Here is a 17,604-nt window from a genome sequence, read left to right on the forward strand (position 1 = left end):
AAAAAAAGGGAGAAAGGGTGGACTTGAGCAGGAGTGGCGTTTCCCAACATTTAGCTCAACTTGAGAAAGCCATAGGAAAGCCGAGATAATATTGAGAACAGTGTACCACCCATGCAGTCAATACAAACTGAACTTCTAGCAACTGTGGGGTTGTTTGCATTCTTTATACCAAAACAAGCAACGCAATTTTGACAAATTGAGAATTTTACTTTTTACAATATCTTAACTCGTGTTTCCTAGCTAAGAGAATGAGTCAGAGTTCTGTGCACGTGGTGGACTGAATTGACCAGCAATTGATTCTCGTATTTAAGTTCCGCATCCTCAAGTACTAGCTTTTTTAGCTAAGGGTAGCAAGTCTACCCTAAGGTGTTCTCTCTCTCCTCGTGGTCCGCACGAAGTCTGGAAAAGGGTGGGAAAGGGTGGGCAAGTTCTCGGCTAACCTCGTTCCCAGGGTTCTGTCTCTTCCTCACACGAGAACGAACCGTTCTCTCTCGAGGGAAGAAGAGAGAGCCCTGGAGACGGGGCTGGTTCTTGGTGACGTCACAGCTCACTGTAGAGTCCAGGATTGACCGAGCCGTGAACACCTAGGGACTAGGCTGGGGTTCCACAACTGAAGTGCAAGAAAATCTAAGAACATATTGTCTCATCTCTTTCTGCCTCCAACAGTAAATCATTGGGTTGATAAATGAGTTGGACATTATAAAGGTATTAACCCATGGACAATACACGCATGATCCATTGTCAAGTCCAAACAAATAAAACACCAAGACTGTCAAGATAACAGGTACATAACATACAAGAACAGCACCCACTACTAACACAGTTGTCTTAAGAGCTTTGTTTTCTTTAGCAATTCTTTGTTGCTCTTCCTGTGGTAGCTGTTGATTTTTTATATGTTGTCGCTGTCGATGAACTTCACGGTACAAAATAACGTATGCAAACACAACGAAAAAAACGCACGAAACGACAATAAAAACTGCTAAAAAGTTCAAAACCGATCGAAATTTCTCAAAGATGTTAAAATCTTCGCGTCCGACTACCATATTAGGAATAGAAATAAGCCAAAATATGATGACTGCCACCTTGATATTTCGCTCTGTGACAAGATGAGGGTGATGATAAGTGAATCTGATGGCTATCAGTCTCTCGCAAGTCACCAACATCAGATGAAGCGCTGAACAAATAGTCAAACCACGTAAAACACAGAGATGAGCAATTCCAACAGCGTATTCGTTCGGTACCTTGAGTAAATAAAACGCTTTCCACACAATGAACAAAGGTTGTGTCAAGAGGCCAGTAAATGCGTCAGTCACTGCTAAACAGGCCAGCAACATGTTGGCTTTCGTCTGAAGTCTTGATGTTCGCTTTACAGCCATAATCACAAGCACGTTAAGCAGAAATGTTAACGGGCAGGTTATGCTGTTAAACACAACAGTTATGACAGAACTTACATAGAGAGAAAGAGAGTCATGGTTTTCCATTTTTTCCATCTCTTTCTTTTCCTTTTTTTGTTGCTGTTTACCGTCAACTTAGAACTTGGGAGTCGAAAACCTTATGATGCAAAAAGCACCTGTTTTTTAAAGTAATTCCTGACAGTTTCTCGGTTATAATAAGTTTCTTCCTGATCCTTCAATTTAACTATTTTTTTCTATTGGCTGTGTTATTATGCTTGGACGATGTATCACTTTATGCTTTTTAAAATTGGGTTTAGGTGATTGCGGCTCCGTAAAGAAACAATGGCATTAAGGCCGAGTGAGCCTCTGAAGCCACTTATATAAATGCATTAGTGAAGGAGCGAGACAGTTTTCTTCCGCATGAGATGACGTCTCCGTACGTAATTGAGTCTTTTTTCCCTCTCTTGGCCTTGTAAACGCTTTGTTGAATGAACTTTAAATTTCCACCATGAAAATCAGTAGCAGGTGACGTTGCCAATGTTGAAGATGAAGGAAATGTATGTAAACTTCGTTAAAAGTTAATATTTCAGTTCAGTACTTTATTATACAGAAAGAAAGGCAGAATCATTTTTTAACTTATTGTGAAAAGATTTTCTGATTTATTTCCTTATAAATTAAAGTGATTTCCTTGCTGATCCTTTGCTCAACTAAGACTAAATTACTCGGAATGCATGGCTTTGTTATTAATTATGCTTAGGTTAACATTGGGTTTAAATTTGTTTCCCTCAAGTGCGAGTTGACGTCTTTGTGACTGGGTCTTTCTTGGATTTGTATACGCTTTGTGGAATGATCTTTATTAAATTTCCACCATGAAAATAATTAACAATTACTGAATGAGGCTGAGTGGGATGTGGAGAACAATGCAGATCGAGCAGGATGTTATCTATCGAGGCTGAAAGCCGAGGTGGATAACATCCTCAGAGATCAGCATAATTCTCCACATCATTACCAAAAGCCAAATATAATTCAATAACGGTTTTATTATTCATTCAAAATACATCCAATTTCTTAACGAGCTTACCTCCTCTTAGATATTCTTCAAAACTTTGGCCTATTTATCGGCACAAGAGAGATTCACGGTTTCAGAATATAAACGGACTGTTTTGTATTGCAGATACTCCTAAAAAAGTGGATAACATTCATCGAGCTATATGTTTTGCGAATTCTTGCAGTTCCATTCAGATTAAGTCAGAAATTCTGCTCTTAGCTGTGAACGCAATTTTTCAGTTCACTACTGCCCAAGCAGCCTCTTTTCCACTCAATTATACCATCAAACCGATCGTGGTATATTGCTCGCATCTTCCAAATATATATGGTAAAAGCTATAGTTGAGAAGAATAAGTCAGAAGATTGGAGCCAATCAGAAACTGCAAAATATTTTGAATGAATATTAATAGCGGGAAAAGTTAACAACTCAGTTATTTTATATACTTATATTGCAAAAATGGCAAATGTTATGTTTTGAAAACGTTTGACCAAATATGTTAATCATAAGCCTGTCTAGAGGAATCTTTGAAAACATGCCACAAAAGTTGACTCTCTTCCTGACTCAACCCTTTATTTTATTTAAGTCAATTCAAGCTGCCTGGCCCAGACTTGCCTGTTGGTGTGGTTTTTATTATTTCGGCTATATGTTAATATATAACTATGTTAATTTTTAATGACCGACTTTTAGCCGGTAGCTGAAAACTGACAACTGATAAGAGAAAGAAAAGACAAAAAAGCTTTTGTTAACCACAGCTGAAATAAGTGGGAAGTTGACATTTCAGTGGCTCTTGAAAAGTTGTATGCACGGGTGATATTTTAAATAAATGAATATAAGTTTGTTTCCATGGGAAAAAAGGACCAGTGTGCCGGTGAGCAATTAAAAAAGGAATTCGCGCCTATTTCTTCTTCTCATTTTTCAAAAAAGGGGGGATAAACGTGGATAAGTCGGGCGATTATCACTCCATATTCGAACGTCCCCAGTTAGGATCATACGCGATAACACTCAATCATTTTCGTATCTGAGAAGCTTTTACCCCTTTTAGTCAGTTCAGAAGATGGGGTTTCATTGTATTATACATGTGCCACGATCTCCACCGATGAATAATGGTTGAATGTACTATGAGATCAAAAGTAGATAGCGGGCACAGGTTTTTTTGTTGTTGTTGTTTTTTTTTTTCGGTTTGGTTTCTTTGTTTGTTTTTCAGGCAAAAGGAGATATTTCGAGAACGCGCACACCACGTGTTCTTTTCGTGCACTCTATAAAAGCTAATAGGCCTCTTCGTGTTCCATTAATTAGCCTATACGTAGCTGGCGGGATTGATGTGCTTGGGGTACTCGCTAGCTTATCCTGACAGCTACGCAGGCTGGTGAAACTCTCAATTTTATAACGAGGCAAAGTGCCAAACATTTTTTGTGAAAATAAGTTTTATTTGCAGGAGACTAAAAAATCATTTTCACGATGGCTTCGCACTTAGCCTCGCCTTAAAACAGGTCAGTTGAAGCAACTCGGAAATGCCGGGCCTATTAAAACCCCTAAAACTAACCAGCACCTGTCATGCAGCAGTACCCCCCAAAAAGGCCCTCATGCATTTTGGCACTGCAAAGACAACCCAATAATTATCTGGCCTGGCATGTTGCTGGAAGATGTTAGACGCGCTGTCCCATACAACATGCATTTTGATTTATGAAGAGAAAGACTAGAGCTAAGCTGTTTGACGATCGGGATCAAGCGAAAGAGAACAAATATCAGCGTCGCACGCTGCCGAAAGCTGACCTGCGTCAATTAGACGTATACGAATTTTTAATATGGGGACTGAAAATAGTAAGAATATCTAAAAAAAAAAACCTGAGAAAATAAGACAACATGTGGCGAGTTTTGTTTCATGAAAATGGAGTTTAAATGAACCAATCACGAACCAAATGCATGTTTATCGAAGAAAAACAGGTTCAACTTCACGGGGGATAGGGGCAAAAAATTAAACCAGCATAAATATCATTTTTGTGACGCTTGAAAATACCTTTAAAATTCTGAGCTCACAATCATTCGTTCGGTTTCCAGAAAATGTAGAAAGATCTTCCCGAAACGAACCAGTCAACAAACCACCCGGCCTTGAGCGGACACTAACTTACTGTAAATTACAATGGCTCACTCTAAATCTTTACTGGCGTTGTTTGCATTTTTTTTATATACCAAAAAAAGGCAACGCAACTTTGAGAAATAAAGAGTTTTACTCTTTACTATATTCTACCCGATGATTACACATTGTAAAGTACAACTGGCTAGCTAAGTGAGTGAGTCAAAGTTAATCAGTGCGCGTGGTGGAAACGGACCAGCATTCTCCAGATCCTTAAGCATTAGCTAAGGGTTCAACAACCGTGGTACAAGAAAATCTATAGCTAAGGACATATTGCCTCATCTCTTTCTGTCTCCAACAGTAAATCAGTGGGTTGATAAATGAGTTTAACATTATAAAGGTACTAACCCACGGACAATACACGCATGATCCACTGTCAAGTCCAAACAAATAAAATACCAAGACTGTCAAGATAACAGGTACATAACATACGAGAACGGCACCCACTACCAACACAGTTGTCTTAAGCGCTTTGTTTTGTTTAGCAATTCTTTGTTGCTCTTCTTGTGGTAGCTGTTGATTTTTTATATTTTTTCGCTGTCGACGTACTTCACGGTACAAAATTGCGTAGGCAAAGACAATGAAAAGAACGCAAAAAACGACAATAAGAACGGCTGAAAAGTTCAAAAGCGATCTTATAGCCTCGAAGATAAAATCTTGCCGTCCGCCTATTATATTAGAAATAGAAATAAGCCAAAATACGATGACTGCCACCTTAATATTTCGCCCTGTGACAAGATGAGGGTGATGATAAGTGAATCTGATGGCTATCAGTCTCTCGCAAGTCACCAACATCAGATGAAGCGCTGAACAGATAGTCAAACCACGTGAAACAGAGAAGTAAAAAGTTCCAACAGCGTCTTCGTCTGGTACCTCGAGTAAATAAAACGCTTTCCACACAATGAACAAAGGTTGTGTTAACAGACCAGTACTTGCGTCAGTCACTGCTAAACAGGCCAGCAACATGTTGGTTTTCGTCTGAAGTCTTGATGTTTTCTTTACAGCCATAATCACAAGCACGTTTAGCAGAAATGTTAACGGGCAGGTTATGCTGTTAAAAACAACAGTTATGACAGAACTTACGTAGAGGGGAGCAGAGTTATGGCTTTCCATTTTTTTTGTGCTACCCTTTACCGTCAACTAGGAGCTGAGCTTATGATGTTAAATCAAAGGGCACCTACGGTTTTTAAATAATTTCTGACAGTTTTAGTTAAGTACTCTTCTTCCTGGTCCTTTGTTTAAGACTAGTTTTTCTATTGACAATATTATTATAGTGCAGTATTAAGCTACGATTAACGGCATTAGAGCGATGCATCCGTTCTACTTTACGAGCTTTGAGATTGGGTTTCACGTTGTTTCCAATTCGGCTACTCAATAGCACAATGCCATTAAAGACCACTGAAGTACACTTATAGATGCATATAAGTGAAAGAACTAGAAAGAAAACTTCTGCCCTTCACAATTATAAGTCCTTTTATCCCTTCTTGGTCTTGTATACGCTTCGATGTTAAAATTTCCACCAGGAAAATATTAGCAATTACGAGTCATTCCGGCATGTTCGTTTCTGATTGGTTCAAATCCCCCAGCCAACTCTTCATTAGGCTTTGCACATTATCCTTTTGTTTCCCCACTAAAATGCTCCATTTTTCCCGGCGTTGGGTATGCTAGGTATCTGTTCATTAAAATGCTATTAATTCCAAACGTTTTAAGACGGTTTAAGGTTAACAAAAATGTTTAAGTGGAATGACAACAATGTATATTGTTTTGATGTAGTGAAAACTAATCCTCTACACTGCTTTCAAGCTGAAAATTGAATTTTTTAATTTCGATTAATAGCCGGATAACAGCCGGATTTCTGACTAAAACTGAACGGAACAAAATTAATGTAAGATTCAACATATTGCTGGATTTTATGTAATCTACGTTTTAAGGAGTACAGAAGAAAGAAAAAACAAGAAAAAACATCTGTTTATATTGTGAAATCGTGCAGAGAAACCGAGGGAAATGTATTCAAGAAAGCATACGAGGAGGTAATTTTTATAACTCACTGTGAAAATATTAACAATTTACTAAATGTTTTATAAACCTTTGAGATTATACACTTAATGTCAGGTGCCGAGGGAAACAACAGTTTTGTGTTTCTGTGAGTCCTGATCATGATGTTCTAACATTAGAAAGTGTTTTATTGTATACCGTAAAGTGCCCCTTATAATCCCAGAGCTTATAAACGGAGGGGCTCATATCCAAGGGGGATCAGTACAACCGGAATAGAGCTTTAGCAGTTCAGTTACGTTTTGCATTTTCTATTGTGTTTTAAGCTTCAAGACGTCATCAAATTCATCTCAATACATTGGGGTAGGGGCTTATCATCGGTTGTGATTTTTTGCTTAAAGATAGAAGGGCATATAACTGGGGGGAGGCAGTTTACAGTATTCCTAGACTTTCACTTTCCACCAATCTTTCATCACTAGACCTTTTTAGCTTGTATGTTTTGTTGTCCCATTTCAGACCAAGTGACGGTACCTCAGAGAACTGCTTCTTTCAAATGTCGTCCTATGCCGGTGCATCCACGTGCATATGTACGTATGTAATAATATATTAATTTAGCTAAGGCTAAAAGCGAAGCTCACGATCATACTTATAGTTTGCTCAAACAAAATTTTTTAAAATCCGCTGAAAATCGTGTAATGCTAAGCGGCGAAGGCAACCAGAAAGGTGAAAAGACAAAAATAGGTCCAATAAGCAATAAAGCAACTTTGCACGTCGAGCAGGGGCGCAGCACCTTTTTGTAAATTTCTTTGCCGTTGTTTTGCACGACTACAAAGTGAAACTTCAAGAAACTTCTTGTTTACGTTTTATGGAGAAAATGTCGTACGCTCATTTTCAACTTGGTGCTTGCTAGCAATTCTCATTTTCTCACCGCCGCTACAAATTTTTCATGTTGTTCTTCAAGCTAAAAAATGTCTTCTTTGTGTTTTATCTCCCGCTATAGCTCTCTGCCGCTCTTTTTCTCGTTGAGCTTCGCTGGCCTTTCGCCTACTTTCTCGTTTTCTCTGTCTTTCTCTTTCTCTATATGCCAAATTTGTGGACATGACAATTAATCTATGCCTTAATAATCCTTTAGACAACACGGATACAGAAGCAATTTCCGCTTTCCGTTTGTGTCTTTATTGACTCTTTAGTTGTCTCTGCTTCACAAGACGCGGGTGGCTATGCGATTTCCCGCCAAAATAACCTCTAGTTGCATTTGGGTTGCCATACCTGTTTATTGAGTTATTTTACATTGGTATGCCTGTGGTGTGGACGGACGGTCGGTCGGGCGTACAGTCACGAGATTACCAAAATTTTCTCGGATGGGTAGATTACCACATTTTCTTAGGTATGGGGCTACGCTCGCGTGCGTTGAGCTCCGCTATAAGACAAAAGGACAATTCCTTGGAGAACATCACGTGGTCTGAATTGGGAAAAAAGTCTCTTCTCTTGCTGTTGTAGCCCAAACGGGGTACCAGTGCTAAATTGTGTGAAGATCGGCCGAGGGGTTGCATTTAGTCAAGGCCACGTGACCAAGAGTCAACCAATGGCAGTCCGGAATATTATAACAATACAATTTATTATTATTCCTTGTACACAGATTTATAATTTGTTTTCTTCCTACCAAAAAATATGAAATATTAAATACAATTATCCATTTACAATTCCCTGTTAACAGGGACGGCACAGCAGCAGTGAACTTGGGGGGGGGGGGGGGGGGCACTAAGACCCCCACTTTTTGCAAAAAAAAATTAAGACTACGAGGAGTCTGCCCCCCCCCCCCCCCCCACCCTTGAAGTCACTAGTCAGACATTCCTCTTCCCCCACATGAAAAAGTGTTCTGCTTTCCCTTCTACTTTCCCTGCACTTTTCACATGTAGTTCTTTCTATTGAGTTTGTGGATGAAATCCTATAGACTGACCAATCATATCAAACCTCTTCAGTAGTACCCTCACATGGAGCTGCTAGTCAGTGTGTACTTTTGACTTCTGAATCTGTGGACAACATCCTATGGTGTTACTATTCAAATGAAACGTCTTGGGTAAAAGTTTCGCTTACTACTATTTATTTCTTAAGATTTTTCAAACAGGAATTTGAAATTTTTAGGTGAATTTTCAAATTGCCATCTGTTGAGGAAGAAAGGGAAAACAGAAATAGAAGATATTTCAACTGATATCTAGTTGAGATTATCCTTTGGTTTGACTTGTATTTTTATTTACCTAAACAACCTTCTTGGGTGTGTCACACTTTGCACATCTTTTGCACAAATTTTAACACTGAAGCTGTGCAACTGATAAGCACATTGTGAGGAAAAACAATCAAGTATCATCATAACTTATAACACTTACTGAACAAAACACTTTTCTTAGTCATTGAATTTGTTATAAATTTAACCCACATTGTGAGAAATTTGGTTTAGGAAAAAAGCCCATCAGTTCAGAGTCACATGACCTGCTTCATGGAAAAAGTATGAAGCTTATGGAAAGGGTTTGCAAGGAAATAATTTTTGGATCACAAGGTGTGTGGTCCAGTAACTTTTCCCATTGATGAGTGTACATGTATGTCACTTTCTTAGTTGCTGAGTCCAAAAAATCGGACTGTTCAGATATTTTACCCACAGACCCCCAAAATTACTTTGCTCTCTTTCAATCCCTGGTATATTTAGGGTTGTATCCCATAATTAAGGCATAAGATAAGTCACATCACCCTAAGCTGCAGAGGGCTTACAAGTAACCCTCCCTTAGATTCCAGCAATAGGTGAACAGTTGTAGAAGTCGAGACTACACAAGAAGAAAAAGGATGAATAGAAAACGGGATTGTATTACATCTTAGTAGTCACCAAATCAGTGAATAGCAATTTTTATGCGTTCTGATTGGCTTCTGTAACTCCGAATATCCTTGGATATTCACTGTTTAGGATGGGATTCAAAATGGCCTCTCGTTTCGTGACAGTTTTGAAAGATGAAATTTTAGCGGTAAATGAAGCAGCTATGCCAACAAATACCAATAAAGAGACAAAATTTGGCTTGTTGGTGTTTACTGGTCGATAGAAAAAAATTTTCTCACTGAATTTGCAAAAAATTGTAAAAAAATCCCAAAACAATGTCAATTGAAACATAAACAAACTCGAACAAAGTGACGTCTTTTGTTTACAAAAACTTTCTTTTTGATTTTTATCCAACTGATTTGGTAAATACTAAAACAACTAGCCCTCTCAGAGTCGGTTCATAGCACTAGATATATACCTCAATGCTTCGCATCTCGGTATAATAATCCACTACTATTCACCTCCCCTTCAGGGGATAGTTGCTTTTTATTGCTAATTCCTGACCATGCCTCCTCTTCGGTTACCCGTAACATAGGTCAATTGCCTTAGTAAGCACTTCCCTTCTCTCTTTAGTCTGTGTAGTAGGCATTCTTATGGTACCTTTAGCCTGTGAATAGGTACTCCTACCACTGAGGGATAGGGCAAAAAGTGATTACACCCCTTCAAATTACTTTTCCTTCTTATTCCAACAAGGCTCCAGTTGTTTGCAAAACATATAGTACTATCCGTGGACTTGATAAACCACTATCCAGTGGACAACACAACAGCTTTCTCTAATGCTTACACACTGGATAGCACTATCCAGGTTTTATCCATACAAGGCTAGAAGGCCTGTTCACAGGCTAGGTGTTTTGCTGAAACTCCTGCATTACCCAACTAATGACAGTGGCTCATTTTCTATGCTCGTACCAGTCACTTACAACGCACTAGCAACTATTTGACTTGTATTTACTGATCTGACTATGTCTCAAGGAGACAAAGTCAGATCAATAACAGGGGGAGTGGTATTGCTGACTAAAGTATTTTTCTTGACAATTACTTTCTCTGGGGTGTCAAAGGTAAGGTCAATGACCTCATTATTTCCTTGGTTATAGTTCAAGCTGATTGAAGATGTGTTTGCAGAGGGTAGTGAAGCTCCTTGCTTCAATCTCCAGTATCCATCAGATGTGAACTCCACACTTTTCACGTCCTCTGGAACTGATGCTAGGATTTCGACAATTAATCCATCCACAATCAACTCAGACAGTGGTGTTGGACCTTTACAAATCTGCAAATTTATAATATATAGATTTAGCCAGGGCTAAAAGCGAAGCTCTCGATAATATTTATAGTTTGTTCATAGTTAATTGAGAGGAATGGTTATGAAACCCGTCAGACTCCTTTGTTATATGTTTTTGTGGACCTGAAAGTGCACAACGTTCAAAAGAATTCCTATCATTTTGATTGTATTGACCAATAAAAACGTTGCATTAATTTATTCCTTAACAATTTGCCAACAGAAAACAAAGGATTGTGCACTTTCAGGGTGCTTCCAATGTAAACTGCAGCACTGTTGTTTTAATCATTGATGTTTGCCGCTTTTCATAACCAGTCTCCTCTAATAACTATGGTTTGTTCAAACAAAATATAAAATCGTGTAATGCTAAGCGGCGAAGGCAACGCCGGAGAACGGTGAAAAACAACAATAGGTCTAATTAGCAAAAAAGCAACTTTGCACGTGCAGCTCACTTTGAAAAAACTTTGAAACTTCCAAAAACGTTTTTATGGAGGAAATGTCGTACGTGTTCTCGTTCATTTTTTTTTCACTGCCGCTCATTTTCTTCTTGCATTGGTGGCCGCTAGCATTTCTCATTTTGTCACCGCTGCTACAAAATTTTCATGTTGTTTTTCCAACAAAAAAATTTCTCCTTTGTTTTTTATCTCTCGCTCTAGATCTCTGTCGCCTTTTTTCTCGTTGAGTTTCGTTGGCCTGCCGCTTTTTCTCTTTTTTTTCTGTCTTTCTCTTGCTCTATATTCCAAATTTGTGGACATGACAATTAATCTAAGCTCAATACTTTAGAAAACACGGATACAGAAACAATTTCCGCTTTCCGGTTTCGTCTTTATTGAAATTTTAGCTGCCTCTGCTTTACAAGACGCGGGTGGCTATGCGATTTCCCGCCAAAATAACCTCGATTTGCATTTGGGTCGCCATACCTGTTGATTGAGTTATTTTACATTGGTATGCCTGTGGTGCGGACGGACGGTCGGGCGTACGGTCATGTGATTACCAAATTTTCTCAGATGGGTAGATTACCACATTTTCTTACCCATGGTGCTCCGCTGCGCGCTTCGAGCGCGAGAGCTCCGCTAAAATGCTTCGTTTTAAACTTGGTGTAATATAGAAAACCCAAAGATTTGTTTCAGAGCTAAAAAAGCCCCATCCAGTCATTAGAAGAAGTTTCTTACTGGACAAGTAATTTTCTAAGCTTTCTTGTCCAAATATAAGTGATCACAGCAACACTTAATAAGCAAGAATTTGAACAATAAGTAAAGCTCACATTCCCCTACCGGAAAAAGGAATATCTAAAATAAAAACTTAAATCAAATGAAATCATTTTATATTTTTTGTAATGTGAAAAAAAAATCAAACCAAAACAAAAATCAAACAGAAACTCTCAGTCCAGTTTTCTAACTAAAGAGAGTCTCCCTTGACAGAATAACAGTTCTACCCAAACAAGTTACTGTGAAATTGCTTGAACTTTCACACTTGGGTGGGTCTGTTCCCAGTTGTTCAAAAGGTGGATGACACCATTCACTGGATAAATCTCTAATTGAGTGGATAATACAATTGGCTTCCCTAATACTTATCCGCCCAATAGTGATTTATTTGGTGGATAGCGTTACCCACTGTTGAACAACCAGGACCTGGCCCCAGTTGTTCAAAAGCTGGATAGCGCTATCCATCAGATAAATCTCCCTCCAGTGGATAAGTATTAGGGAAGCCAATTGCACTATCCATTGGATAAAGATTTATCCGGTGGATAGTGCTATCCAGCTTTTGAAGAACTGGGGCCTGGTGGATAGCAATATCTGACCTATTGAACTGCAACTGACACCTAAGGTAAAAATAATGACTCGTCACAGTCTACTTCCTCACAATTACAGCTATTCAATTACCTTAAAATCTATCGATTTATGAAGAAACAAATTCTAGTCTCAAAGTCTGAGATTTTAGTCTTGTAGCTTTCGTCTGTATCAATAGTCCATTTATAGGGACTTTAAGAAGCCATGACGCTGACGACAAGGAGAACATCAAAAAAGCAAAATGGTTGAATAAGCAAAACAACAACTCTGCAAGGGTAACACACTTTTTTGTACATTTCTTTGCCATCACTGCCCGACTACGACGGAAAAATGCCTAATTTCATGTCTTATGGAGGACCTAAACAAGCGACGGCTAAATTTTCTTTCTCTTTCTGAACTTGAATATGGTTCTTAGGAATTTGGCTAAAAAAGAGTTTGCTTTGCATTTGACAAAGTTAATGAGTTGGAGAAATGGCAATGAGATTGAAACAACACAAATTCACTTTTTAAGTGCCATTTTCGTGGCCGTCACCTTAAACCTATCTTAAATTCCCTAATGTTTTGGTGGGTACTACTTGAATCCCGTGAGGATTGTTTTGGTAGGTACTACTTACTGGGCACTTCCACTTTGCAAGGTCTTTCTCCCACATCAAATTGCAAAAGGCCTCGCCATCAAAACAGTGAACATGTCTGCATTTCTTTCCTCTCACTGGGGTTACGATTCGTGAATGAGTGAGGGGGCAGAACAAGGAAATGTCGATGGATTCAAGTTTCGCTTCAGAATGGGACAACAATTTTTGATGCAGCTGTTGTTTGGTCTGCGCAGCCGGAACAAGATCTGTTACTTTGCGTAGCTCCATCATCTGGCTAAAACTGCATTAAGACAAAAGAAATAATATAACAAAATACATTTTGTTTAGTTCATCCACATGACAGATTCATTTATTGACTGTCTTATATAGTCACTTTGAAATGATGAATAAATGAATTTCATAGATGAAATAGAGAAATATGAATTTTCATATTTTCATATTATTTCATATTCATCTTTCCCCAGGGCTCAAGAAAGGTCCCCTCTGGTAGTCTGGGACAAGTAGATTTTCTAAGAGTTATCAGCATCAGATTTCTCCTTGTAATATCAATGCTTTGTAAAACAGAGTGGTCATGAGAATTACGGACATGATCACACAAGATGAATTGTTTGATATTTATCAACTTCTCCGCAGTACTTCTGTAGGAAATGAATAGGGGCAACAAATGAGAATTCAAATTTTGATTTTAGAGTTTAAGGATCCAGGAAAGTCATCCTCCAATGAATCATAAACTAAGACCAGCAAAAAGCAGCCCAGAGCAGCAAAATGTGAGAGCTGCTTGCATACAGTAGATAGCACTAGCGCACTGGCTGAAAATACAGTTGTATTGGGAGGATTCAAGAAATTGGATTTGACTGTGCAAAAAACAACAACAGCAAATTTGGTAAAAGTTATCTTGCTATATAAATCCAAACAGCATCTCTGTTCCACAATGCAATGCTTAGCAGTCACCAATCCACAACAAAAGGCCATGGTGTATATTGTGGGAATTGAAGGGAGAGGGGACTCAGAGGGGGTACTTTAACTTTAGCCTGCGTAGCAAGCGTTTCCTCGCGGGGTTCGTCTGGAAAGCTGAGACAAGAGCAAAAAAATGAATGACGGCGGAGGGGGAGGGGAAAGAAGGAAATGCTTGCCTGCAAACCCCACGATTTTGAAAAACTGCGTTCGCCCACGAATGCAGCTTCTGATTGGCGCAGTGCGGGTAGTGTTAAATACTTAGCATTCGAAACATCAATCAAACCAGGTATGCTTTGTTTTCATGCGTCACAGATCTGGTCTCATCTGATTTGTGGTCGCAGATTACAAATACTTTGGACTGATATATATTTGAATCGTGTTTGTGCAAAGGTTTATGAGATCAGAGTCTTCAAAGTATAATTGGAGATTGAGCAGTGGAGACTAGGGAAGGCCAATTCATTGAGAATGACGGCGTGCGGATCTGACTGGAAAAAATGGACTGTTTGTTGGAGATAAGAACATCAACATAAATCAGAACATAGGTATTCGACACTAGCTAAAGCCGCCATGGACAAGCGATTTGTCAGCTTTTTGAAATCAAAAGATTATTTTTGTTTATTGGAAATTTAGCGGCACGTATTGTAGAGAACGTTTCGACACAGGCTGAAGAGCAACCACTCTGCAAAACTTATACCCAGCGAAGTGAATTGTTTCGGACAAATCATTTTTGATGTGTCGACAAGGTTTCAGACGAAAAGTCACACAATGAAAAACAAGAAATTTCGCAGCAATCGCTTAGAGTTTTTTTATCGTAAATCTTTTTTTATTACAGTTCGTGCAATCGCCAGCAACGTGTTCTATTAGAGAACAAAGTAATTTTACAAATCTGGTAATCCAAGGGTTAAATCTGTTCGTTATACTTCTATTTTGACGAGCTGTCAATTTACAAATACACCGAACCGTGAAATATCAAGGGGCGTTTTCCAGAATCGTGGGGTTTGCGGGCAAGCGTTTCCTCTTCTCCCCTTCCCCTTCCACCTTTTTTTTGCTTCCGCTCTAACTTTCGCGCAATAACTCGATTGGAAACGCTTGCTACGCAGGCTACTTTAACTTGGTATTGTTGAACTTCCATAACCAACTCTAAAAGACTTTGAATATTTCTCTGCCCATAAAATAAAATAATATTGGAGACAATAGAGACTTGGGACCCTGCTAAAGTATCAGTAAAAATAAAATATCCGAACTTCCCTTCCGGGTGGTTGAGTTTGCCTTCACAACATAGATCAATGGCGTCCACAACCTCACCTCGGTTTAGATTTCTTTGTAGCTGTTAGAGGCACTGGAACTAAATTAGACTTATTAGCTCCCCGGTGCCTCAAACCGTCACTTGAAGACGAAGAACTGCTTCGCCAAAGTGCAGAATTGGTAGCCTGATGATCTTGGCGTAATCGCTCCAACATCTGACAGCAATTTTCAAAGATTTCTAGCATGCCATCCTGTGTGTTTACTAACGAACTCAAGTTAGACGCGAGTGTTACGTGATCCGTGTGAACTGAAACGGAGGGAGTTATGTCCGATCCTGTAAAGTAAATATGCGTCGATGACAGAGAATCTTTTTCGCGTTGATACGGTCTATGCCTGCGATGCTCTCGTGAGCTTTCCCGACGTCCACTGCTATGTTTAGTGCGCCGGTGACGAGATGATGAAGACCTAGAATGCGATCTTTTCTCTCGGTCTTTGTCTTCATGCGATCTTTCTCGGTCTTTTGGCATCTTCTAACATTCAAATTTGTGATAACCGCGTTAAAATGGCAATAACATTTCCGCTCCTGGTGTAAATTTTGCGCAAAACCTACAAAGCGAAAGCTAAACTCACCGTTTCTCCCGCCTTGGACCCAATGGCCTCCAAACGAAAACAACTTTTACAGCTCGACTCGTTCCTAGTCCTCCACCTCGCGTCCAATCAAAGCATTGAGCATGACCGTACTGACCGTACTGACCGTACTGGGCTTGGGCAGGGGAAAACGCAGAAGAAAAACTGTTAAGACGAGTAACAGGGAGAGGGCTAAGATAGAGGCGAACCAAGCTTGGGACTATGCCCACTCGACTAGGCTCGTTCGACGATTTTATTTTTCTTGCCTTGTTCGTCCCATTTTTTTTTACCTTCTGAGGAGCTTGTTCCCGGGTTACCCCTCCCTCCTCTATCTTGATAGATCGCGATGCCGTTACATGTCACGTGCACCCGGATCAGCGGATTCGCCAGGAGCCGCCTCTTTCTTTCTGCCCGGTAACTTTTCGGGCCCGAAATCAAATATTCAAATCGAAATATAAAGAATAAGAGCGCGGGTCCTGGTTAGCAAACTGCTTCATTTTGTTTCACTAACTGATAGTTTTATCATGCTAGATGCAAAACTTTTGAAACCTCGATCTTTAATATAAACGTAGACGGCTTACCGGGCCCGTTAATTATCGGGACTTTCGAGAAACGGGCCCCAGAGTACTAAGGATCTTCGCGATTTCCGATAAAATTACGTCAATAATACAGGTTATCATCAGAAAAAAATACCACAGCCCAGAAGCCCTACTAGACGAGGTTGAGTTTATATAGTTCACTAGTTTTTGATGGAGCCGGTGAAAATGAAGGAAAATTTCACACTTTTCACCGAGAAAAAAACCCCGAACGTCTGCAGCCTAAAAGCATAGCAAGAACAGCAAAAAATAAAGTTCAACGTATAACAACTGCTATTTGAAGAAATGAATATCTGCTAGTTTGCCAGGAACAGATAAATGATCTATCGAGGTTTTAAAGTAAGAATGATTTTCAATAAATAATAAACTTAGGTTTGGATATTGGTCTTTTCTATCATGATCCGGAAGAATTATGCAAATCTCGGAGGATTTTAACACCCCGGCTCCTCAAATCTGTATAATTCTTCAGAAAATGCTCAGCCTCGTTTAATCATTGCTATTGCAGTATTTTACGGCAACAATGGTAGGTGAAGTCCTATTCCTTTCAAATCGGTTTGTCCCAGCCTGGAAACAAGTTCTTGGAGGATTGAGATGGGGAAGGAAGAGCTTGCTTGTAGGCCACTTTTTCAGGCTCACGCACTAGTTCAATGTCAATACATTCATGCTAGATATAGAGCTTGCCTAGTCCCTGTGTTACAGTGATATGGGCATCCCCATTCCAATACCCTAGTCAGGATATGGGCATCCCCTTCTCATATTACTTTAGCGATTTGGTTTAGAGTCAGGGTTGCAGTGGATGCCCATATCGTAATCGTACCTGCTCAATCGATCCCAGTGAGTGACTATATTGGGTGCAACATCAAACCCCTTATTTCATTTTCCACTTCTGGAATTTATCTATTGAACGGTTTTGATTTTTATTTTGTTCTATTTTGAATGGCGTGACGTTGAAAACCAGCAATATCTTGCGACAGGACAATGGTTTTTCTATGGGGATCAACCACTAATCTTTGTGCAACAGAAGCTTTTTTATAACCAGACGAGAGAGCACTGAACCTATCACTTGCAATACTATCCGATCTGTGG

The 17,604-nt window shown here is 39.4% G+C and overlaps 3 protein-coding genes across 3 annotated transcripts; all 3 read right to left on the bottom strand.

Moving 5' to 3' along the window:
- Positions 1 to 584: 584 nt before the first annotated feature.
- LOC140944695 (adenosine receptor A2a-like) lies at positions 585 to 1,481 on the bottom strand. Its single transcript, XM_073393813.1, has one exon. It carries the CDS (start codon positions 1,479 to 1,481, stop codon positions 585 to 587), a length of 897 nt encoding a protein of 298 aa, XP_073249914.1.
- A 3,308-nt stretch (positions 1,482 to 4,789) lies between these two features.
- LOC140944696 (adenosine receptor A2a-like) lies at positions 4,790 to 5,584 on the bottom strand. Its single transcript, XM_073393814.1, has one exon. The coding sequence runs from the start codon at positions 5,582 to 5,584 to the stop codon at positions 4,790 to 4,792; it is 795 nt and encodes a 264-aa protein (XP_073249915.1).
- Positions 5,585 to 8,456: 2,872 nt separating this feature from the next.
- LOC140943607 (uncharacterized) lies at positions 8,457 to 15,968 on the bottom strand. The gene is made up of 3 exons (XM_073392727.1): positions 15,356 to 15,968; positions 13,115 to 13,373; positions 8,457 to 10,701 (listed from the first exon to the last, which is right to left on the bottom strand). Exons 1-3 carry the CDS (start codon positions 15,820 to 15,822, stop codon positions 10,402 to 10,404), a joined length of 1,026 nt encoding a protein of 341 aa, XP_073248828.1. The 5' UTR covers positions 15,823 to 15,968; the 3' UTR covers positions 8,457 to 10,401.
- Between the last annotated feature and the right edge of the window lie 1,636 nt (positions 15,969 to 17,604).

Source organism: Porites lutea, chromosome 7 (genome assembly GCF_958299795.1).
Source record: "Porites lutea chromosome 7, jaPorLute2.1, whole genome shotgun sequence".
NCBI lineage: Eukaryota > Metazoa > Cnidaria > Anthozoa > Scleractinia > Poritidae > Porites > Porites lutea.